Raw genomic sequence first — 21,051 nt, 5'->3', positions numbered from 1 at the left:
ATGAAGCAAAGTACAATTAGAGGAGAAGTCCTTCAAGGAATAGAGGAGGCTATGCGTCGTGGCGATGACGAGGCTTCTTCAATTGGGACACGAATCATTTTGCCTTCCTCCTTCACTGGTGGTAGACGTTATATGTTTAACCGTTGTCAGGATGCCATGGCGATTTGCAAACATTTTGGGTATCCAGATTTATTCCTCACTATTACGTGTAATCCAAATTGGCCTGAGTTTCAGCGGTTCACGGAGCGAGAGCGAATTCCGATCGCTGATCGTCCTAATATCTCTTGTCGTGTCTTTCATGCCAAGTTGAAGTGCCTCCTTAGTGATCTCAAGAAAGGTGTGTTTTTTGGTCCACTTAATGCAGGTAAGTTCTTTTCTCAGTTAGCATTTCAATTTCTGTCAGTCGTCTTCGGACATGTAGTTGTCTGGCTTCTTCAGGATGTTTTTTGTATTTTTTAGGTATGTATACTATTGAGTTCCAAAAAAGAGATCTACCGCATGCACACATGTTACTCTGGCTTAACGGGGAAAGCAACTTACAAAGTGTTGAAATTGTTGATGAATTCATCTGTGCCGAGCTACCCAATCCCCAGAAATTTCCATCTCTTTATAATGTCGTCACCAAGTACATGATCCATGGTCCCTGTGGTCCACTTAGACCGAGTTCTCCTTGCATGAAAGATGGTAAGTGCTCAAAATTTTATCCGAAAAGATTTGTTGACCAAACGAGCTTTGATGAAGATGGCTATCCAATATATAGACGTCGTAATATGGGTGTCACAGTGAAGATCAACGATGTCGATATTGACAACAGATTTGTTGTGCCCTATAATCCACTGTTGTTAATGAAATATCAATCTCACATAAATCTCGAGTTCTGTAACAAGTCAAACGTGATTAAGTATCTATTTAAGTATGTTAACAAGGGTCCGGATTGGGTGACCACAACTGCTGGAGAAAGATATGATGTTGGTGAATCTTCTCAGGTGGTTGATGAGATCAAACAGTATTACGATTGTCGTTATTTGTCACTGTCTGAATCCATGTGGAGAATTTTTGCTTACGATATTCATCAAAGATGACCGTCGGTACAGAGGTTGACTTTTCACTTGCCCAACCAGCAACATGTTGTATTCGATGATGCTGATATCACTACTCATGTTTATTTGCGTAACAAAGATTTGCTGACGATGTTTACGGGTTGGATGATGGCCAACAGGCGGTTCTCGGAAGGGCGGTCTCTAACATATGTTGAATATCCAGACAAATTTGTTTATTGTTTGAGGAGCAGGGAGTGGAAGCCAAGACAAAGGGGATTCTCAATTGGAAGATTGAGTTTTGCTCATCCCTCATCTGGTGAACTTTTCTACATGCGGATGCTTTTGAATGTGCAGAGAGGTTGTACCAGCTTTCGAAGCATAAGAACCGTTAATGGTGTTACTTATGATACATTTCAAGAGGCATGTTCCGCCATGGGATTCTTGATAGATGATAAGGAGTATGTTTCTGCTATTAAGGAAGTCACCGAGTTAGCGTCAGCTGCACAGCTAAGGAGGCTTTTTGTGATGTTGCTGTTATCTGGTTCCATGGGAAGACCTCTGTTAGTTTGGGAGCAAACTTGGACTTATTTGTCTGATGATATTCTTTACCGCAGAAGACACGAGCTGCAATATCCTTGTAAGATTTTTGTTCGTCGTGAATTTATTACAAGACAGGTAGGCACACACGCATGCACACAGTAGAGAAGTTATATTATGGTGCTAATATTTATTAATTATTGTTAAACGTAGATCTAACTATGAGTTAAGACGAGTTACAAACATTTTGTTTGTTGGAGATTGAGAGACTATTGCAGAGTAATGGAAAATCATTGAGAAATTATGCTGGCATGCCGGTTCCTAATAACTCTTTAGTCTCCCAATTTAGCAATTTGATGCTGCTGTGTGAGTTGCAGTATGATACTGTTTCTTTGTCTCGTGAGCACGATGCAAATATCTTAAAGTTAAATGAAGAACAGATGGTGGTCTACGATAAAATTATTGACTGTGTTTTGAATAAGAGGGATGGATTCTTTTTTGTGTACGGGTTTGGTGGCACTGGAAAAACTTTTTTATACAGAGTTTTGTCAGCTAGATTGCGATCTGAGAAAAAGATTGTTATAAATGTTGCTTCTATAGTGGTATTGCTTCTCTGTTGTTACCTGGTGGTAAGACGGCGCATTCTATGTTCAATATTCCTGTTGACCTGACTGAAGACACTGTTTGCCGGATTAAGAAGGACAGTCCAAAAGCTGAGGTATTTCGATTAGCCGATTTGATTATTTGGGATGAGGCACCGATGACTAACAAATTAGCATTTGAAGCGCTTGATAGGACGTTGCGTGATATAATGGTTTCAGTCTCTGATAGGAATAAAGATTTACCTTTTGGTGGGAAGCTGGTCGTTCTGGGTGGTGATTTCAGGTAGGTCTTGCCAGTTATTCCAAAAGGTTCGTGTGCTGAGATTGTCATGGCTTCCATAAATTCTTCTATCATTTGGAAATATTGCGAAGTTTTGCGATTGACAAAAAATATGAGGTTAGCAATCGGATCAGAACAATCAACTGCTCAGGAGTTAAGGTCGTTTTCAGATTGGATACTTCAAATCGGTGAAGGTCGATGTGGAACAGTGGTCAACGATAAACTTTTTTGTTGATATTCCTTCTGATCTAATCATTCCTGTCTTGGAAAATCCAGTGGAAGATATTATAAATACAATCTATCTGAATTTGGTTCAGAATTTTTGTGATCCAAGTTTTTTCCAAGATAGGGCAATACTCGCTCCGACTGTCGACAATGTTGAAGAGATAAACAATTATATAGTTGACTTGTTGCCCGGTGAGGAGAAAAATTATCTCCGTGCTGATTCGATATGTGGTAGTGATGCCTATTCTGATGTTGATGTTGATTGAATAACTGTTGAATTCTTGAATCAGATTAGGTGTTCTGGTCTACCTAATCATTTGTTGAAGTTGAAAATAGGCGTGCCTATTATTTTGTTGAGGAATATTTATCCGGCTGGGGGTTTGTGTAATGGGACTCGACTTGTTGTGCGAGATCTAGGGACAAATGTGATCGGTGCCGATATTGTTTCTGGTAGCAATGTTGGGGATAAAGTTTTTATCACTAGAATGAATATGATTCCTAGTGATACGGTTATACCGTTTAAATTCCAACATCGTCAATTTCTGGTTTCTCTGTCGTTTGCAATGACAATCAACAAAAGCCAGGATCAGACATTATCAACAGTCAGTTTGTTCTTGCGTCGTCCTGTGTTTTCTCACGGTCAGCTTTATGTAGCTCTTTCCCGAGTTAGGAATAGAAATGGTCTTAAGATTTTACTTTGTGATGAAGGATTAGTTGATGCTGCCAGGACTAAAAACGTTGTATTTAAGGAAGTTTTTGATAAGATATAATGTATTTTTTTGTTATATGTTTCAGTCTTATCTGTGTAATTTATAGTTTTGATTTCGTGTATATCTTCTTTATAGAGGGACATCTTCTTTGGGGTATGTTTAAAATTGTCTCAAGCATTTTGTGTGCACTAGATGCATCATTCTTTATGAACCATTCGTTTCTATTAAGTGAAAATTAAAGGATGTTGTGAAAGAAGAGTATTCATACGTTTTATAAATATAGAATATATTAGTATATATATACATTAACACCATTTTAATGCATAATATTTTAAAAATGAGAAGTATAATCTTTTACTTTAAAATGAATATAAAACATATCAATACATGTAATGTAACCACTGAAAATTCAGATTTTGTTTACAATTTTACATGTTATATAACCACTGACTACTGAGACTGGATGTGAATGTGATTGAAACTTTGAAAATTGAAACACACAAATCTATTAATGACGATGATGATGTAAGACGGTATAGGGGGAGAAAATGAAGTATACGTTACCAATAAATATATAAATAAATAAATTGCACAATATATACTGTATTTAAAAGAAAAAAAAGAAAGAATACTCCGAATCAATAAATTTCACCCGACTAATCATCAGTATCGAAATAAATGGGTTAAACTTGTTGGGTTAGTTTGTTGATATAACTAGATAAAAAAATATAATAATAAAATATGGGCATTTTATTAATAAAAAATTATTATTTATCTTTTGTTAGAAAGAAAAGTCAGATGATATCAATGCAAATTTGATTTTAATCTAAATTATATGTTTTGTTAGAAAAAGAATTTCTTAGTGCCTTCTGTGTTCTATTTTTTTATTATTATTTTGGTTCTAATATTTAGGTTAGATTCTAATTTGATGTTTGATATTTTAAATAGTTTATTTCAGTGCTGAATAATTTTGCATGAGTTTAATATTTGTTCACTTTTAAAGTTGATACAAATTCTTTGTATCAGAAAATATTTTGTATTAGACTATTGAGATTTAAAGTACTTAATTATGCACCAAAATGTTATGTATTTGTTAGAGTCTATCAAGGTTCTTTTTTTATATTAACCTTTGATTTCTATATAATGTAATCAAATGGTCTATATAAATATGGGATACTGTATAAGTAGATAATTGTTCTGCTCATTTAAAAGATACTCTCCTCTTTAGTGGATAACTTTGATGATTCATATCTTCATATTTTATTTTGATTTTTTTTTAGTTTAAAAAGCCATTTTTTAAAATACAATTATTTTTTTTATATGAAAAAGTTATTTCATTACATGCTTTTGAAAATATTCAATTTTATTAAAAAACTTACTTATTTACTTTTTTTATTTTGATATTGTTTTTTCGGAAGAAAAAGATAAGCAAAGTATATTCTTAATATATTAATAAGAATAAGATATGAGCATTTTATTAATAAAAACAATTATTTATCTTTTCTTATAAGAAAAAGTCAAATCATATCAATGCAAATTTGATTTTAAATTGTCAATAAAATTTGATTTTAATGTAGATTATATCTTTTGTTAGAATAAAAATTTCTTGGTGCCTTCTGTCTTCTATTTTTTATTATTATTTTGGTTCTAATATTTAGGTCAAATTTTAATTTGATGTTTGATATTTTAAATATTTTATTTTAGTGTAGAATAATTTTGCCCGAGTTTAATATTATTTCACTCTTAAATTTTATACAAATTATTTGTATTAGGAAATATTTTGTATTAGGCTATTGAAATTTAAAGTAGTAAGTGTTGCACTAAAATGTTATACATTTATTAGAGTTTATCAATATTCTTCTTTTATATTAAACTTTGATTTCTATATAATATAATAAAATGGTCTATATAAATATGAGATATTCTATTAGCAGATAATTGTTGTGCTCATTTAAAAGATATCCTCTTCTTAATTTATTATGTGGTTTTGATGGTATTAAAATTTATTAAAAAACTTGATTATTTATTTTTTGAAATCTAATATTGTCTTTTCCAAATAAATTGAAAGAAACTATATTGTTAATATATCAATAAAAAAATATCATAATTTTATTAATGAAAAATAATTATTTATCTTTTTATACAAAGAATAGTCACGTCATCCCAGTGCAAATTTGATCTTAATTTGTCATACAGAAATTTCATGAAAATCTAAATTAAACTCTATGCACACTATTTTATTTTATTTTTGCTATTTCTAACATATATATTTAAGTAATAAATATATTATTAGTAGTGAATTTTTTATAATGTCATATGTCAATTTTTTCTTGGCACCTCTTAACATACTTGCTTGCAGAATTTTGTTTTTATTAATATAATCCTCTCAATTTAGCCATAACCCTAACTAAAGTTAGATAATGTGAGTTTAATTAATTTTGTTTTCCCAAATTCATCACTTTCTCCCTAAAAGACCTTTGGAGCTCACCGCATCTTCTTCATCCCTAAGCTGAGTGCATCCGTCGCACCATTTCCGTGTGGGCTTCGTCGGCTGATGTTTCTTCTTCTCTCCTGGGTTTTGGCCACATGCAGAGAAGGTATGGGTATCTCTGTGATTCCATTCGATTCTACCATGAAGGTGTTGTTCTGTCGGTTGCGTCTATTATCTCTCCCCCAAGGTTCCTCTTTCTGTCTCTCTCTCGTGCATACGGCATTTCTCCATCTCCATTTCTGTGATTTGGATAGCAGATGTCGCCACCGCGGTTCAAGAGGTATATGTGGTCTATGTTCCATTCTCCTCCTTTTGAATCGTTCTAGTTTCCTTCTCCAGTTTCAATTTTTTTTTCCTGATAATTGTTACTGTTTTCTTTATACATCGTTTAATTTTTAGTTGTTTGGTTTCTAATCTAATCATGGTGATTGTTACTTTTTTTTTCTAAATCAATGGTTCTCTCATATGTTTGTGCTTTTGGTGTTTCGGGAAAATAATTTTCTTCTTGGGGGTTTTGCTGATTATAATTTATATCATGTTCTTTCTGCTATTGGACTGAAGTTTACTGTAGTGTTAGGTATACTTGACTCATGAAATTCTGTTCTTGCTTTATTGTGAATTGTCAAATCAACTATATGTGGTAGGTACTTGGTAATTTGTAACAGGTCTCTTTCCACATTGTTTTTGCTCTTTTTCCATCAGTATTTGGTTACTTGTGATATCTTCCTAAATGATGTGTGTAGGGATATCAATCTATATATGCCTATTAGTCTATCTCTGTCCCATATGTGAAGCTTTCATTGTAAGCTTTAGTGTTTGTTAACATTGGGAGTTTATAACTCCAACTCCTCTGTTTATCTTCTCTTATTGGTTCTGAAATTTTCTCTGTATATTTTCGTCTTTTGGTGTTGTTGTTCTATATATGTTGGGAATGAATAATCGTGTTGATTTGGTGGAGAAAATCACTCCCTGGAGGGAATCATGGAAAGTGCATGTTAAAGTTGTGAAGTTGTGGTACCACAAAAATCCTGCTTTGGATCCTTCTCAAAATCTGTTGCATATGGTCTTAATGGATGAGAAGGTCAGTTTTATTTTATGTTAGTATTTCCTTAAGTTGTTGCCACTTTTTTTTTTAAAGTATGCTGAAGGGAATTTTCATTCTTGGTTGCAAAGTGATGTGTTTTTGTTGTTTTAATTTTTTAATGAATTGTTTTTATGCTGTTTGGATACTGAAATTTGTTAATAAATTCAAAATATTAACCATTTTTTTTCAATTGCAGTTACACAAGATCCAAGCTACGATTAGAGATCAGCTTATATCAAAGTTTGCTGTGTCTCTAAATGAAGGTGATCTGTATTTGATGACCCATTTTACAGTTTTGCCAAACACTGGTTTGAACAGAGTGACCAAACATCGGTTCAGACTTTTGTTCCAATACAAGACCTCTGTTGTTTCTGTGGTCTCTCCAAGGATACCTCATTCCGGGTTGTGTTTTACATCAATAGATGAAATTGATCAAATGACAAAGGACCATAATTTCCTCATTGGTTTGTACAAGTTTCTTGCTCTACCCTTTTAGGATCATAGTATTCTGTTTTAACAAGTGTGCTTTCTGATTCAAATTTGTATATATTTCAATCTAATTATTAGACTTTGTTGGGATCATTACTGGTGTTCGAAAAGAAAGAGATGTAGCATCATATGGGAAGCTCATCAAAGCAGTTGTGCTAGAAGTTTTTACTCATGGGTAATATGTCTTTTACTTTCTCCCATATCAGTAGTTATCTTCTATTCATTCAATTTTTTTTGTTCCAGGCTTTATGTTTATAACAATAAATATATAGTTAGATCCTTTTGATCTTTTGAAAATTATTTCTCTAGGAAAAAGGTCCAATGCAATGTGTTTGGAAATGCTTGTGATCTCTTGGAATATGAAAACTTACAAAAATATCCAAGATCTCCGATGATTGTCCTTGAGTCTTTTAAAATCAAACCAATTGAAGGTTAGTTTCAGGCATATTCAGGGAATTTTTACTCTAATATTTACTTTTCTGATATATGATCTTTTAATTTTAATATGGTTTGAGGCTAATAGAGTAGGATTCTTGTATGCAGGTGGAGTAATTCTACAGAATGTGATCAATGTCTCTAGGTTATTCATTAATCCAGACATTCCTGAGTCTGTTGAGTTCCTAAGCAGGTTGGTTTTGATAAGAGTATTGTAGAGCTACAAGCTGCTTTGATTATTTTGTTGGTATTCATGTATATGTTTTGTGTTATGAAGATTAGTTATTGTGTCTTTTATGTAGATTTAGTGTAGCCAGTTATGGATTCTCAAGACTTGTGACCAATGACCTTGGATACTTAATTTCTAAAGTTGATGGTGATTATTTCAATCCCAAAGAGATCAGTAATATTCAAGATCTTGATGTAGATAACGGGGAACTATTTTAGATTGGCAAACTCTCCATTTAATACTTAAACTTCAATTTCTTAAACATGTGTGTTGGGTTTATATCATTGTTTTTATAATTTTACAGGATGCTCATTACTTTGTAATTGGGACAATTAAGGAAGTTATGGATGAACCAGATTGGTGGTACTACTCATGTGTATGTGGTCATGCTGTTGTTGACCATGAGGATCTCTACCTTTGTGATGCTTGTGGTTCATGTGTTGAACATGTTATGCTCAAGTAAGGTTCATATGTAACTCTACTATGTAATAGATTAATTCTCAATCTTTTGGATTTTTTGTTGGTTCTCTATTATGCTTCACTCTATGTGTTGTTAAGCAGGTTTAATTTCTTGGTTTTAGTTATCATTCTTGATTGTTAATTGTGTTAGGTATAGGATTCGGGTAAAGATTCACCATGCTGGGTGTGATGTTTTGTTTGTTCTGCTTGATAATGCGGCAACAAAACTATTTGGAAAAACCTGTTCTGAAGCATTTCTCAGGATAGACGAAGAATTCCCTGTTGATCCTAGTGTGCTTGCAGTACGAACTCTTTCATATTGAACCTCATTTAATATTTATTATATTTTTTTGTTCAAGTTTATTGATTCTTTTATATTAAACTCCCAAGGTCTGTCGGTCATATTCTCCACAAATGTTTGGTGATGTTGTTGGAGAGGATAAAGTTTTCAAGGTTAAAATCCTTTCTACAGTTGATCCAGATTACTCCGAGTCCTTTAAAATTGTAAATGTCTTTAGTGATAATTCCGAACCAGCTACAACTGATAAAATCTCTTGGTTCTTTCTTTTTGTTATTCTTGTTACATGATATGCTAAAAAGTCAGTAATTGATAGTTTTGTAAATTATTTGAAATTTGAAATGTTGTATTAATTTTTTCTTTGCTGGCAAGGTGGTTTTGTTTTTATTCTGGGAACTATATCATCTGTTTTCAAGAATCATAAGTGGTGGTTCTCAACTTGTTTGTGTGGTTCTCTTGTGTCAGCTAATAAATAAATTTTATCCTGTGATCTATGTCAGCTTCAATGCATTGATGCTGTCCCAAGGTGTTTTGTTCTTCAGTTTTATTCTGTTTTCCTAACTGATTATTATTTCATGTTAACTCAAAATTTTTTTGTTTTTTCCTGGTTTTCAAGATTCTGCTTGAAGATTGTAGTTTCTCATGCAAATGGCAACAATATATTTGTTCTTAAAGATCGTGAGGTTGTGCAACTGATAAAGACAAGATGCTCCACCTTTTTGGATAATCACCCAGAGTTGAATCAGGTTGTTATCCAGCTGTGATTTTAATTAGTATATAGATATAGATATAGTTAGTTTGTATTTATTGACATTCCTAACGAAAGCCTAAATTATTATTATGCTATTTTTTAACTTTTTTTTCTTGTTTTTAGGGATCTTATTGCAAAGTTGTTCCATTGAAACTCATTTCAAGTCTTTTGCACAAAAAAGTTGTATTCATGGTTGATGCTAGGCCTGTGGGTTATGAGATGAATCGATCTGTATATATTGTTCAACAAATTTGGGATGATGCCTCTGTTATTAATGTTTTTGAGGCTGCTACTGAGATGAATGAGCATAAGGTTTGGTTGCATAGTTTTTGTAATTTGTTCAATTATTAGTATTTAAAAATATCAATAACTGAGATGATTTCAATTTTGTTCAGATTCATGTTTTGGTTGATTCTATGCCTGAAGTTGAAGATGCTTTTAGCCAATGTGGAAGCGATCATGAGGCTGTGGAAGATTTAGATGCTTTTTAGTTTAATATGTTAAGATAGTACTTTAAGTTGTTGTTGTGCATCATCTTGATGCTTTTTAGTGTAATATGCTCAGATACTACTTTAAATTGTTGTTTGATTTGTAATATAATGTTAGTCTTTTCTCAATTCTAATGTCGATATATCTGTGATATTTATATATTTAATGAAATTCCTTTTTTAATTACAGCAAAAAAATATCTGTTTATTTTATGAGTTTCAAATAAACTGGTGCAATAATTAATCAATTATTAATTAGTATTAAAAAAGAAATGATAATTGTGAAAAAAAATATAGATACTTTTTAATACATTGGTTTTCATTACGATTTTTAAATGTATTCAACCTAAAGTTAAATTTAATTGTTATTAAAAAATATATATCTCTTTATTTTTTTTATGTATTTAATCAAATCCCTTTTTAATTACAAAAAAATAATATGCGTTTATTTTACCAGTTTCAAATAAACCCATGAAATAATTAATTTATTATTAATCAATATTAAAAGAAATGATAAATGAAAAAAAAAGATAGATACTGGTTAATAAAGTGGTTTTCATGACTATTTTTAAATATATTCAACCTAACATTAAATTTAATTGTTATTAAAAGATATATATCTTATCAGTTTTTTTAATTTTCTTTTTTGGCAAAAAAATGTCAATTCAAGGGTGCCATACTCCCATTAACACATAAGTCATGTTGTCCCTTTTCTTAATTTTGTTAATTTACGGGTCCCTTCCTCTCCTTTTCTTTCTCACTATGAAACCGGAATTCGTTTCCGTCAGCTGAACAATCACTCCCTCGCACTCGTCCTCTCCAGAATCAGAAAGCCAAGTACCCAGAGCTCGGAACCGTTCTCTTGAGGTAATCGATTTTGTTTGTTGGTTGTATGATTCGATGAGAGTCGCGATGGATGCTGTTCATCAATCAAGGGGCTTCTGTCTCTTCTAATTATCCAAAATCAGGTTTTCATACTTGTCACAAAGTTTGAAGCACGTTACCTAACATTTATCATGGGTTATTATTTCCCAAACTGATTAATGGGTTTCTGTAAAACCCAAAACCTTTGAAAAAGGGCTATCATTAGCTAATTTCAAATTCAGTATTTCTATAGCTTTAATTTCAAAAATTATCTTATTAAAGATAATTAGAGCAAGTTTTGATTTATTGAATTTGAAATAAGTTATAGTTATTATCTAATTTTATAATTATTGGATTATTTTCTATATTTAAATTATAAAGTTGGCAGTTATGAAATAATAAGGAATTTATATGATTTGGATTGAATAATTAATATTTTAAATATTACTACTACTATTTTGGAAAAATAGAGAAAATAATTATATTATTCCTAATTTTTAGATTTGGGCATTTCATTGGAAATAATTTGTGAAAGTGAGGAACAAATGGTATTTTCTATATATATAATTAGTGTTGGATTTAATTTGGGTTTCAATTATTATATTATACCCAATTTTATTTGAAATTGCCAAATTACCCCTAAACCTAATTTTGCCTAAACCCTAACCTAGCTACCCTTTTTCCCCCTGAGCCCAATAGCTATAGCACGCACAGTTTCCTTTTGTTCTTTCTTCATGAAAGAAAGGAACAGAAGCAAAAGAAAAACGAAATAGAGGGGAGAAGAGGGAGGCGGCGTGGTGGGTGCCACTGCCACCGTCGCCGCCGTCGCTGACTGAGGGGAGGGGAGCTCTGAACGAGAAGAGAGAGCTCGCGAGACAGGGAGAGATGGACCCACGCCTTGCCGTCGACCCACGTCTCGCCGCCACGCCACTGTCTCGGTGCCGCTGTCATTCAGTCTATCAGCGAGTCGCTGCCAGAATCGTGCGAGGAGGAGTGTCGCCGTCCTATGGAGCCGTGTCGTTGCCGCTCAGTCCACTGCCAGAGACAGACGCGAAGAGGGAGTGGGAGTCTCGAAGCCAGCTGTGTCCTCACCGCCGCAGGGGGAAACCGTCGCCGTTCCCTGAAGCCCGTGTCGCCGTCGAGTCCAGATGAAAGGAGAGACCGGGCCTGAGCCTCGACGAGCTGGGAAGAACCAGCGCCACTGCTGCACCGTCGTCGTGGACACCACTGCCTCCGTCAGAACGGCCATCGCCACTGCCACCATCTGAGCTCGCCGTTGCTGGTGATGGTTAGTTGAACCGCAGTCAGGAGAGGGTTCAGATCCGCCGCTGCCGGAGCTTCTAGCCGAGCCTTAACCGCCGGGAACGCCGCTACCGCCACCGAGCTCCACTGCCGGTAAGGCTTTTAAGTTGAGTTTCCTGGAACTTCATTGTCGTTGCGTGTGGTTCAGATCGCCGCTGCTGCTTGGAGCTGACTGCCGGGTTGTCGCCGAACCGGTTCGGAGACTGCTGCTGCTTCGGTTCAACCGTTCCTTCTTCAGTTCGGTAAGCGTTTCGATTTGAAAGTCCTTTTGTTATTGTTCTGTTATCATACGCTGAGGTTTGTGGCGTTAATTGCTATACGATTGAGTTTTGATTTTTGTATGTTGCGATTAGAGTTGTTGAGACCATTGCGAAAGTGGCTTGGAACCGAGGTTTTGGCTATCGGGATTTTGATTGTTGACCTCGGGTCAAGGCGGAAAGGATTCTGTGACGCGTTTGGGCTATGGTTTTGCGTTTTGAGGTAGGGACGCTTTCCAAAAACTATAGTTTATTATTGGAATTATTAAATATGGATACTGATGTGAGATATGGTGTATTTAGTGATTGTATCTGCCTTATGTATTATTTGATTGACTCGAATGATTATGGATGTTTGTTTGGCTGAATTATTGTGCAGCTTTGTGAAATGTAATGTTTTGAAGCTGATTCTTTAAATATTTGAAATCTGAGTTTAATCCGTTGAGGATTGATTTGAATTGAGTCGATTATTTTGATGATGTGAAAGATATAATACTCTTGAAATTCAGTCTGGGTTGCTTTAATTGATTTGGTTTTGATAAATGATTTATTGCTGAACTGATTCTTTAAAGCTTTGAAAATGAGTTAAATCGGTTGATTTTGAAATGGTTTTCTTGAGATATGCCACTGAGGCAGCTGTTGGATTTAGCTTGCTTTGAATTGATTTTTGGTTTTGAGCTGTTGAAAAGGAATGAGAAACGGTTTAGTTGGGACCCGAACCAGGTGGCAAAGTCCAACTTTTAGGGGAGGTGCTGCCGAAATTTCTTTAAAATCCGAGTCTTTATTGAAATGTTGTCTAGAAAAATGGCGAGTTAAAGATTTCGACTATTTTATTTGAATTATCAAGAAAAGGATGATTCATGCTTTTGAAATGAATTACTAAAGAGGAAATTGTGATTTAGTCTTGCTTCTTAAGAAAGGCATTGTATCTCTTTTAGGAGAAAGCTATTTAGATGAAACTTATGTTTTAAAGCTGTTTTAAATGTGACAAGTGCAATGCCTTTGAATTTGACTTGAGGGTTTTAATTAGAGGAGTTTCAATGATTTTGAAAGAACCTGAATGTCTATTGACAAGTTTCATTTTGAAATGTTTTGGAAAGGTTTAAGTACTCTTTGAATTCTGAATTCTTGCAAGACTAAAACAATTTTGAACAGTTGAAACGTTCTAGAATTTATCATGGGGGTTGAAGTTGGTTTTTGGCCTAAGTAAAGGAAACGGCTTTGAAAGAAGTAAATGATTACGTGACTCGGTTTGGCTTAGATCCTATTTTAGTACTCAAATCGGAAAGCCAAGGTTTTAATGATTTTAAATGAATTTGGCGAAATGAGTTATGTTATTCTCCCCTAAAGACTTGGGACTCTGCCGAGAAACTTTTGTTATAAAATCCCATTGTTGTATGGGTGATTTTGAATACTGTGAAATAAATCCTTAACTTGCCATGGTTTTGGAAGTTTTGGAAAGAGAATGCCGAGAGTGGCTTTGTTTTAAAAAGGGAACTCACTTTGAGTAAACTTGGCTTATGAGCCTGAGATGATTTGAGAAATGAGATTTCTGAAGCCAAGGCTAAAAAGAGTTGAAATTTGATTTCAAAGTGAAATGACTTGAGAAAAGTGATTTGTGGCTTAAATGCCGGTTTTATGAATTTGATGATGTTGAATGGTGGAAGTGTTGTTTTGTTATGGGCCGGAATGGCTGTGTATGATTATGAATATTGGCTGGTTCTGGATTGAACCTGAGCCAGAATGGCTGTGTATGATATTGATTTATGGCTGATTGCCGAATGAGTTATGTGCCGTATGGCTGACTATGAATTATGAATTTAAGTCGGATGGCTGAGATGGATGTTGATCCATGGCTGGGACTGAATGAATATATGCTTGAGATACCTGGGTAGTAGCAAGGGTTGTGGTTCGTCCCACTTGCTCCAGGTCAGAGACTGTGACGCCTGGGTAGTAGTGGTAGTAGTGGTGATTCCACTCGCTCCAGGTTGAGCTTTTAAACACTCGCCTGGGTAGTAGCCGCAGTAGTGGTTATTCCACTGGCTCTGAGTTGAGCAGGTAGTAGCAATGGGGTTGTAGCTCAAACCTACTTGCTCCGCGATGGGTGTTTCTGTCCATGGTTAGCTACCAGAACGTGTCGGGTTGGCTATATAACCGACAGAAGATATCATCAGCCACTAGGGACAGGCATGCATCATATGCATCTATGTGACATTGTTTGTGTGTGCATATTATACCTGGTTTGCCTATGTGAATAATTGCTAATTGTTCTACTTGCAATAACTGTTTGTTTGTGCTTGCATCTTCCTATTTGTGTTTGCTACTGGGACTCTATTGGACTGTGGTGATTGGTTGATGGTTGGATTGTTTGGGCCTAGGGCCGTGGTTGAAATGAGATGAACCGATGGTTGCTTTCGGTTTTGTGTTTCTGGTTTGGAATAAAATATGAAAGGCTGTTTTGGTTCAGCATAGATAAACTGTTTTGAAAGGCTTTTGAGTTTTTGAGAATTGAACGGTTCTTTCTTCAGAAAAGATTTTTAGACTTTACTTTTACTGTAAACCGTTGTTTTTGAAAAGGAGGCATAAGACGGTTATTAATCACTAGTACGGTTTATCTTCACGTATCCTATTACAGTAATTCCCAAAAACCCTCTACTGAGAACCCTTTCGAGGATGATGTTCTCACCCCCCTACATTTTTCCCCTTTCAGGATATGGGCGCAGAAGTTACGAAGAGCTTATTTAATTGTTGTTGAGATGCTCTATATTGTTTTAGTTATGGTTTACCGTACCCTCGCCTTTATCTTGATATAATCTGTAAGAGGGATAGGAATTGTATTGGATTATGTTTGTAATATTATTTATATATATTTATGTATATATATGGACGTACTCTTTATGAGTTGTTGTAAGTTGAATGGTATTTATGGATGTACGTTGTACGTTATCGAACGAAAGTATCTTTGGGAGCGGTATTGCGGTTTAAAGTTTTAAACAGGCTCATATTTTAGTATTAAATAATATAAAAGTCGTCATAATGTCCAAACTATCAGAGTCGCGCAGCCGGAAGTGTGAGCTTTGGTAGTTAGGGTGTTACAGTTTCCCGCAGAATCTAACGTTTATCATGGGTTCTCCAAAAATGAAAAAAATTTGCTCCTTTGCAAAGGTGAGGCTTCTTCTTCTGTTGCTGATGGGTTTGCCAAAGGTTTGATGAGTCTTATTGTATCTACTATTTGAGGACTCGATTCTGTGGTTATGGTTCTCGCTGCCATTTGAATCATCCGCATGTCCGTGCGGCGGTAAAAAATTTTGTTCGTTTCATTTTTAAGTTTGGAGAGGGTTTTTTCTTGTGTTATTTTTGTGTTTGATGTCATTAATTATTCATGGTTGTACTTTGGATCTGTTAGTTAATTTTGTAGATTATCTAATTCAGTGCTAATTTGGTTTCATTTTGTAGGTTTAATTTTTTGGTTTGGAAAAAATATTTTTGCTGTTCTTTATCTGAGCTAACTTCTTAGTTTCTTATTGTGCTCTTCTTGATTTAATGATTCGGCTCAAGAGTTGATTATCAATTTTCAGTTTCAATAATGGAATCTATGTTTCTGATGGGCAATAAGTTTACATGTCTTCTATTTCAGCAGTCATACTTATTGGGAATAGTATTATTATATAGTCAAAGATAGGATCAATCACTAGGTATGGTTTCTTTATAGATTTATAGATTTATAGATAGATAGATAGATAGATGTATATAGATTCTTAGATAAGTTGATATGAGATATCTATATTATATAGAGGTATGGGTAAATCTAATTTAATTACCTATGGACACATTGAATGTCATATGTCAATCAATCAATCAATCTAGCCAAGGAGTCTAAGAGAAACGTATTCTACAAGCTTTCCCTTACAAACTTGCTCATTCCTCTGGTATAAGTAGTAATGAGGTGATGGAGTATTGTGTTGATTTTTCAAGAGCTATCACTTGTTCCTTACTTGTCTTTTTTCTCTTGCATTCCTTTCTCTTGAGATAAATCTCAGATCCCACACAGTTTTCTGTTGCTGCTATTTTGTTCTTTAATTTGTTTTTTTCATCCACATTCTTTGATCTTTACTATTTATTTATTGATAAGATAAGATGAGTCTTACTATTGATCCTGTTCAGAAAATCTCTCCATGGAAGGAAACTTGGAGTATTGAGGCTAAGATCTTGACCATTTGGGAAGATGCTAGCATTGTTAATGAAAATATGCAGAAACTGTTACATGTGGTGTTGATGGATAAGCAGGTGAGTATGTGTATTTTAAAAACTCTCTCTCTCTCTCTGTGTGTGTGTGTGTGTGTGTGTGTGTGTGTGTGTGTGTGTGTGTGTGTGTGTGTGTGTGTGTGTGTGTGTGTGTGTGTGTGTGTGTGTGTGTGTGTGTGTGTGTGTGTGTGTGTGTGTGTGTGTGTGTGTGTGTGCTATCAAAAACTCAGTTTTTACTTAACTAAATTGTGTATGTGATCAGTTTTAGGGTGTAATATGTCATGGTATGATATTTAGAAATGGTGATATGATTTTTTTCCTCTTTTTTAATTTGCAGCACGACAAGGTCCAAGCAACTGTTGACCATGATTTGATCACAACTTTTATTCATCAGTTAAAAAAAGGAGATGTATTCATTATTTCTGACTTCAAAGTGATACCTAATGGTGGATTGGTTAGAGTTACAAGACATCGATTCCGCATCCTTTTCAAGTGTAGTACCTCTGTTGTTGCAGCTGCAAATAGAGACGTACCTAATCCTGGTTTAAGTTTAACCTCTATGGACGAGATTCTTCAAAAGCGCACTCATTATGAGTACTTAATAGGTAAGTTTCCCTTTTTCAAATTTGACCTGGAATAAAGGTGTTTTAAAGTGAGATTAATAACAGCTGAATGAAATGTCTTGTGGTATTGTATCCCGTGGTTTAATCTTTTCTGCTATATTATGACTAAACAGATTTTGTTGGGGTCCTGTGCGGATTGAAAAGGAAAACTGATGTTGAGTTTAATGGAAAGATATTGAGAGTTATTGTCCTTGAAGTTTTTGCTGATGGGTATCCCTTCCCTTTCTGTTTTTTATTCTATTTTTAAATTATGTTATGCCTGTTTTTCATATTTTTTATTATTGTTGGATTATTCTATTGTTGTTGCTCATTTTTTATAATGATTACCCAGGAAGAAAATCCCTTGTATTCTTGTTGGTGACTGTTCTGCTCTTATGAACATCAATAGTTTGAAAAAGTATCAGAGAGCACCAGTTCTTATTCTGGAATCTTTCAAGATCCAAGTCAATGGAGGTGAAAAGTTGTCCATGTTGCACATATGTCTGAGTTTGATTTGTTTATATATTTTTGTTTACCAATGAATTGTTTCTTTGTGACTTACTTTCTTCTTATTGTGTTTCGTGATTTGTAGATAAAGTTAGTCTCCAAAATGTGATCAATGTTTCTCGGGTTTCAATCAACCGTGATATGCAGGAAACAGTGAATTTTCTGAATGAGTTAGTTCCATTCAAACTCATGAAATTTTGTCCCAATGAACTGACAATTTCTGCCTTTCTCTCCATCCCTCACTTGCTCACTCTCTCTCTATTGCTCAGTTTCTCACTCTCTCTCTTTCTCTATATTGCTCACTCACTCACTCTGTTCCTCTCTCTTTCTCTCTCTCTCTCTCTCTCTCTCTCTCTCTCTCTCTCTCTCTCTCTCTCTCTCTCTCTCTCTTTCTCTTTCTCTCTAGCTGTTTTCTTGAAATTGTTTTACTGTAATATTATTTTTTTTCATAGATACCATATCGCAAGCCACCATTTCAGTAGACTGTGTAGTAATGAGAATAGGGATTTAGTATGTGTAATCGATGATGAATCTTTTGACTGGAAGCTAATACGGACTATTGCTAATCTTAAGGGAAACAATGAGGTGTGTACTATTAGGTTTTTAACATGTTCTAGTGCTATGTAAGAAGTACTCATGTTAATTGATTTTTCCATATTGTAGACAGGCCTTGTGCATTCAATTCATAAATTTTTTATTTTAATAGGATGGACAATTCTTTGTGGTTGAAAAAATTAAAGAGATTGTTGAAGATCCAGAGTGGTGGGTCTTTTCTTGTGTTTGTGGTCATCCAATTGTTGGTGATGATAATGTGTTTCATTGTCAGTTGTGCGGCAGAGAGGTCCAGCATTTTATGACCAGGTAAATCCAGTTTATGATTTAGAAAATTTTTTCCATCTGTTCTGATTCAATAATATAAGTTAGCTTCACTTATCACCTTCTTGTAAGACTCACAAATAGATTAATCTGATGTTTACTTTCTTGGTTATAGTTACAGGACTAAGATACTTGTTGAAGATGGTACTTCTTGTGGAATATTGATTTAATTAGCATATTTATTGAATGTACTTCTTGGTTATTGATCTGGTACTTCTAATCATTTTTTAAATGGTAATGTAACAAATGATTAGCCACTACATTCATCCATCCTTTTTTTAAAGGCTTAGATCTGGTACTTCTAATCATTTTTTAAATGGCTCAATGAATGTACTTCTATTAGTTTATTGATTTAATTAGCATGGTTATGTATCTTAACACTTTAATAGTGTAGAGATAGATATTTTTCATAAAAAAATGTTAAAAATTTCTCTGATACTGGATGGATTAGATCAATAGATGTGGACCGCACGATGGAGTTAGGATGAATCTGATTGGGGAATAGGGGTGTTCCATTGGGAAGACATTATCTCTTGCTCACTATCTGTTTTCTTCGTCAAGCCGATTCTCATTCGGAGCCTTCTCAGTCACATATCCCTTCTCACTCTCTCTGGAATTCGGGCGAAGATAGAGTCCAATCTGAAGAGGAACAAGTCTCCGGTGGTGCCGGCGGAGCAAAAGGAGAAGCATAAGCTGAATTTGAACAAGAGGAAGAAGATGTCGTACTGTGGCAATAGCCATGGTGGTGGTGGAGCTGAGGTTAGGGCATTCCACATACTGGTGAAGCATCAATGTTTCTCCCTACTTTCCTTTTTGTGAAACTGACTTCGATTCGGTGCCCTGTCAATGACAGATCTCTTCTCACTCTCTCTGTAATTCCGGTGAAGAAAGAGTCGGATCGGAACAGGAAGAAGTCTACGGTGGCGCTGGCGGACCAGACTGAGAAGCATAAGCAGCATTTGAACAAGACGAACAAGATGTGATACTGTGGCAGCAGTGACGATCGTGATGGGGGTGAGGTTAGGTATCAGAAAAATATCTGTTTACTCAGTAGAGGAAGTGAAAAAGTGTTGTTAACATTTCTAAACGTAGAAATTTCAAATAATGACATGCATCTTCTAGTGCCATTTATACCAAAGATCTAGGAGCAACTGAATTACTGTTGATATTTCTTGCTTTTCAGATTGGTCCATATTTCTTCCAAACTATGACCTATCCTGATAATTCCTACTTTATCAAATTGGTTAGGGTGATCATGCTCAAAATTTTAGATTGTTGTTATGCTATGCTATGATCATTGATACATACTCTATCTACTTTTGAATTACTATTCATGTCGGAGTTTACATTATGATTGATTTATTCTACATTGTGTTATTTGTGGGAAGAAGCTAGTTTCTGCACTCCACTGTTTGATTTGAAAAATTATTTTCAAGTAAAGTATCTTGGTGAGGAGGGTCAGAATCTTCCTGTAGCTGGGGCTGTAGCTATTTGCTCTCCTTGGGACCTTTTGGTTATTACTTTTTTATTTGAAAGTGATTCCTTAACCTCGGACTCTTAATGGTGTGAGCTGCTACTAATATCATGCCATGGAAAATCACTGTAATTTAGGCTCCTTCTGAAGTTAGACCCAATATAATTATTCTCATTCTTTTAACATTGAATTGAAAATGATTGGGAAAAGGGAGACAGCCGTTTCGGGTGAAGTTAAAGATATTTTTGGTATGGAAGCGTTGGAACATGATAGAAATTATTCTGAACTTCGTATTAAGGTTGTTCTTTTAGGCTTTAGCATACAAGTTATATGTGTTTCAGGTTTGAAATTTTGTTGTGCATATTCTTCTCTTTGATATAATTGATGAGGTTTTGTTGAAAGTTTAAATTATTTTTTGTTTTTCCCGATATGCTATCTTAACTAGATGTCATATTACCTGTTTTATGTTTGCAGATAGGTGACAGATTTATAAGTCGTAGGCGTGTGCAAAAGTTTTATGATAGAGCACTTGCTTAAGGACTTAAAGGATATGCAAAACTGTATGTTTGCACCTTCTTAATTGAGTTTAAGTATATCCTTGCATTCTTCCCTCATCTTTTCCTTCTGTTATCTCTCTTTCGCTTCAACGCTTGCCGTCCTCTCTGTTTTTCTTTTGAAACCCTAAATCCAACCTTCCCATTCTTTTTTTTCATAGATAGCCAACTCACTTCTGCTGCTCCGGATAATCCCTGGCCATTCACGCTCTGTTTATCACTCTCCCTGTCTCTTAAATTCTCATTTTCGTA

At 34.7% G+C, this 21,051-nt stretch overlaps 3 protein-coding genes across 3 annotated transcripts; all 3 read left to right on the top strand.

The window, feature by feature from the left end:
- LOC148552801 (uncharacterized) lies at nucleotides 1–3,454 on the top strand. The gene is made up of 8 exons (XM_088494724.1): nucleotides 1–364; nucleotides 460–986; nucleotides 1,095–1,715; nucleotides 1,838–2,085; nucleotides 2,178–2,462; nucleotides 2,552–2,576; nucleotides 2,630–2,941; nucleotides 2,975–3,454. Exons 1-8 carry the CDS (start codon nucleotides 1–3, stop codon nucleotides 3,452–3,454), a joined length of 2,862 nt encoding a protein of 953 aa, XP_088350850.1.
- A 2,925-nt stretch (nucleotides 3,455–6,379) lies between these two features.
- Nucleotides 6,380–10,184, top strand: LOC110265069 (uncharacterized). Its single transcript, XM_088494182.1, has 9 exons — nucleotides 6,380–6,966; nucleotides 7,166–7,433; nucleotides 7,537–7,633; nucleotides 7,768–7,889; nucleotides 8,002–8,086; nucleotides 8,427–8,581; nucleotides 9,496–9,625; nucleotides 9,754–9,942; nucleotides 10,026–10,184. The coding sequence occupies exons 1-6, from the start codon at nucleotides 6,808–6,810 to the stop codon at nucleotides 8,443–8,445; spliced, it is 750 nt and encodes a 249-aa protein (XP_088350308.1). The 5' UTR covers nucleotides 6,380–6,807; the 3' UTR covers nucleotides 8,446–8,581; nucleotides 9,496–9,625; nucleotides 9,754–9,942; nucleotides 10,026–10,184.
- A 1,683-nt stretch (nucleotides 10,185–11,867) lies between these two features.
- On the top strand, nucleotides 11,868–18,941 carry LOC107607329 (uncharacterized). Its single transcript, XM_088494723.1, has 10 exons — nucleotides 11,868–12,124; nucleotides 12,433–12,526; nucleotides 16,679–16,828; nucleotides 17,124–17,391; nucleotides 17,523–17,619; nucleotides 17,741–17,862; nucleotides 17,981–18,065; nucleotides 18,348–18,480; nucleotides 18,602–18,756; nucleotides 18,887–18,941. Exons 1-10 carry the CDS (start codon nucleotides 11,868–11,870, stop codon nucleotides 18,939–18,941), a joined length of 1,416 nt encoding a protein of 471 aa, XP_088350849.1.
- The last annotated feature ends 2,110 nt before the right edge of the window (nucleotides 18,942–21,051 follow it).

The sequence above is a fragment of the Arachis ipaensis genome, chromosome B7 (genome assembly GCF_059453495.1).
Source record: "Arachis ipaensis isolate K30076 ecotype BB chromosome B7, ASM5945349v1, whole genome shotgun sequence".
NCBI lineage: Eukaryota > Viridiplantae > Streptophyta > Magnoliopsida > Fabales > Fabaceae > Arachis > Arachis ipaensis.
The sequence above is the reverse complement of the archived record's forward strand: the minus strand, read 5'-3'. Positions and strand labels throughout refer to the sequence as shown.

Coding starts and splice junctions, on each gene's coding strand:
- LOC148552801 (XM_088494724.1), top strand. CDS start 1: ATGAAGCAAAGTACAATTAGAGGAGAAGTCCTTCAAGGAATAGAGGAG. Junction 365..459: donor TTTTGGTCCACTTAATGCAG/GTAAGTTCTTTT, acceptor TGTATTTTTTAG/GTATGTATACTATTGAGTTC. Junction 2,086..2,177: donor GGATTCTTTTTTGTGTACGG/GTTTGGTGGCAC, acceptor TTGCTTCTATAG/TGGTATTGCTTCTCTGTTGT.
- LOC110265069 (XM_088494182.1), top strand. CDS start 6,808: ATGTTGGGAATGAATAATCGTGTTGATTTGGTGGAGAAAATCACTCCC. Junction 6,967..7,165: donor TGGTCTTAATGGATGAGAAG/GTCAGTTTTATT, acceptor TTTCAATTGCAG/TTACACAAGATCCAAGCTAC. Junction 7,434..7,536: donor GGACCATAATTTCCTCATTG/GTTTGTACAAGT, acceptor TCTAATTATTAG/ACTTTGTTGGGATCATTACT.
- LOC107607329 (XM_088494723.1), top strand. CDS start 11,868: ATGGACCCACGCCTTGCCGTCGACCCACGTCTCGCCGCCACGCCACTG. Junction 17,863..17,980: donor CAAGATCCAAGTCAATGGAG/GTGAAAAGTTGT, acceptor CGTGATTTGTAG/ATAAAGTTAGTCTCCAAAAT. Junction 18,481..18,601: donor ATCTTAAGGGAAACAATGAG/GTGTGTACTATT, acceptor TTATTTTAATAG/GATGGACAATTCTTTGTGGT.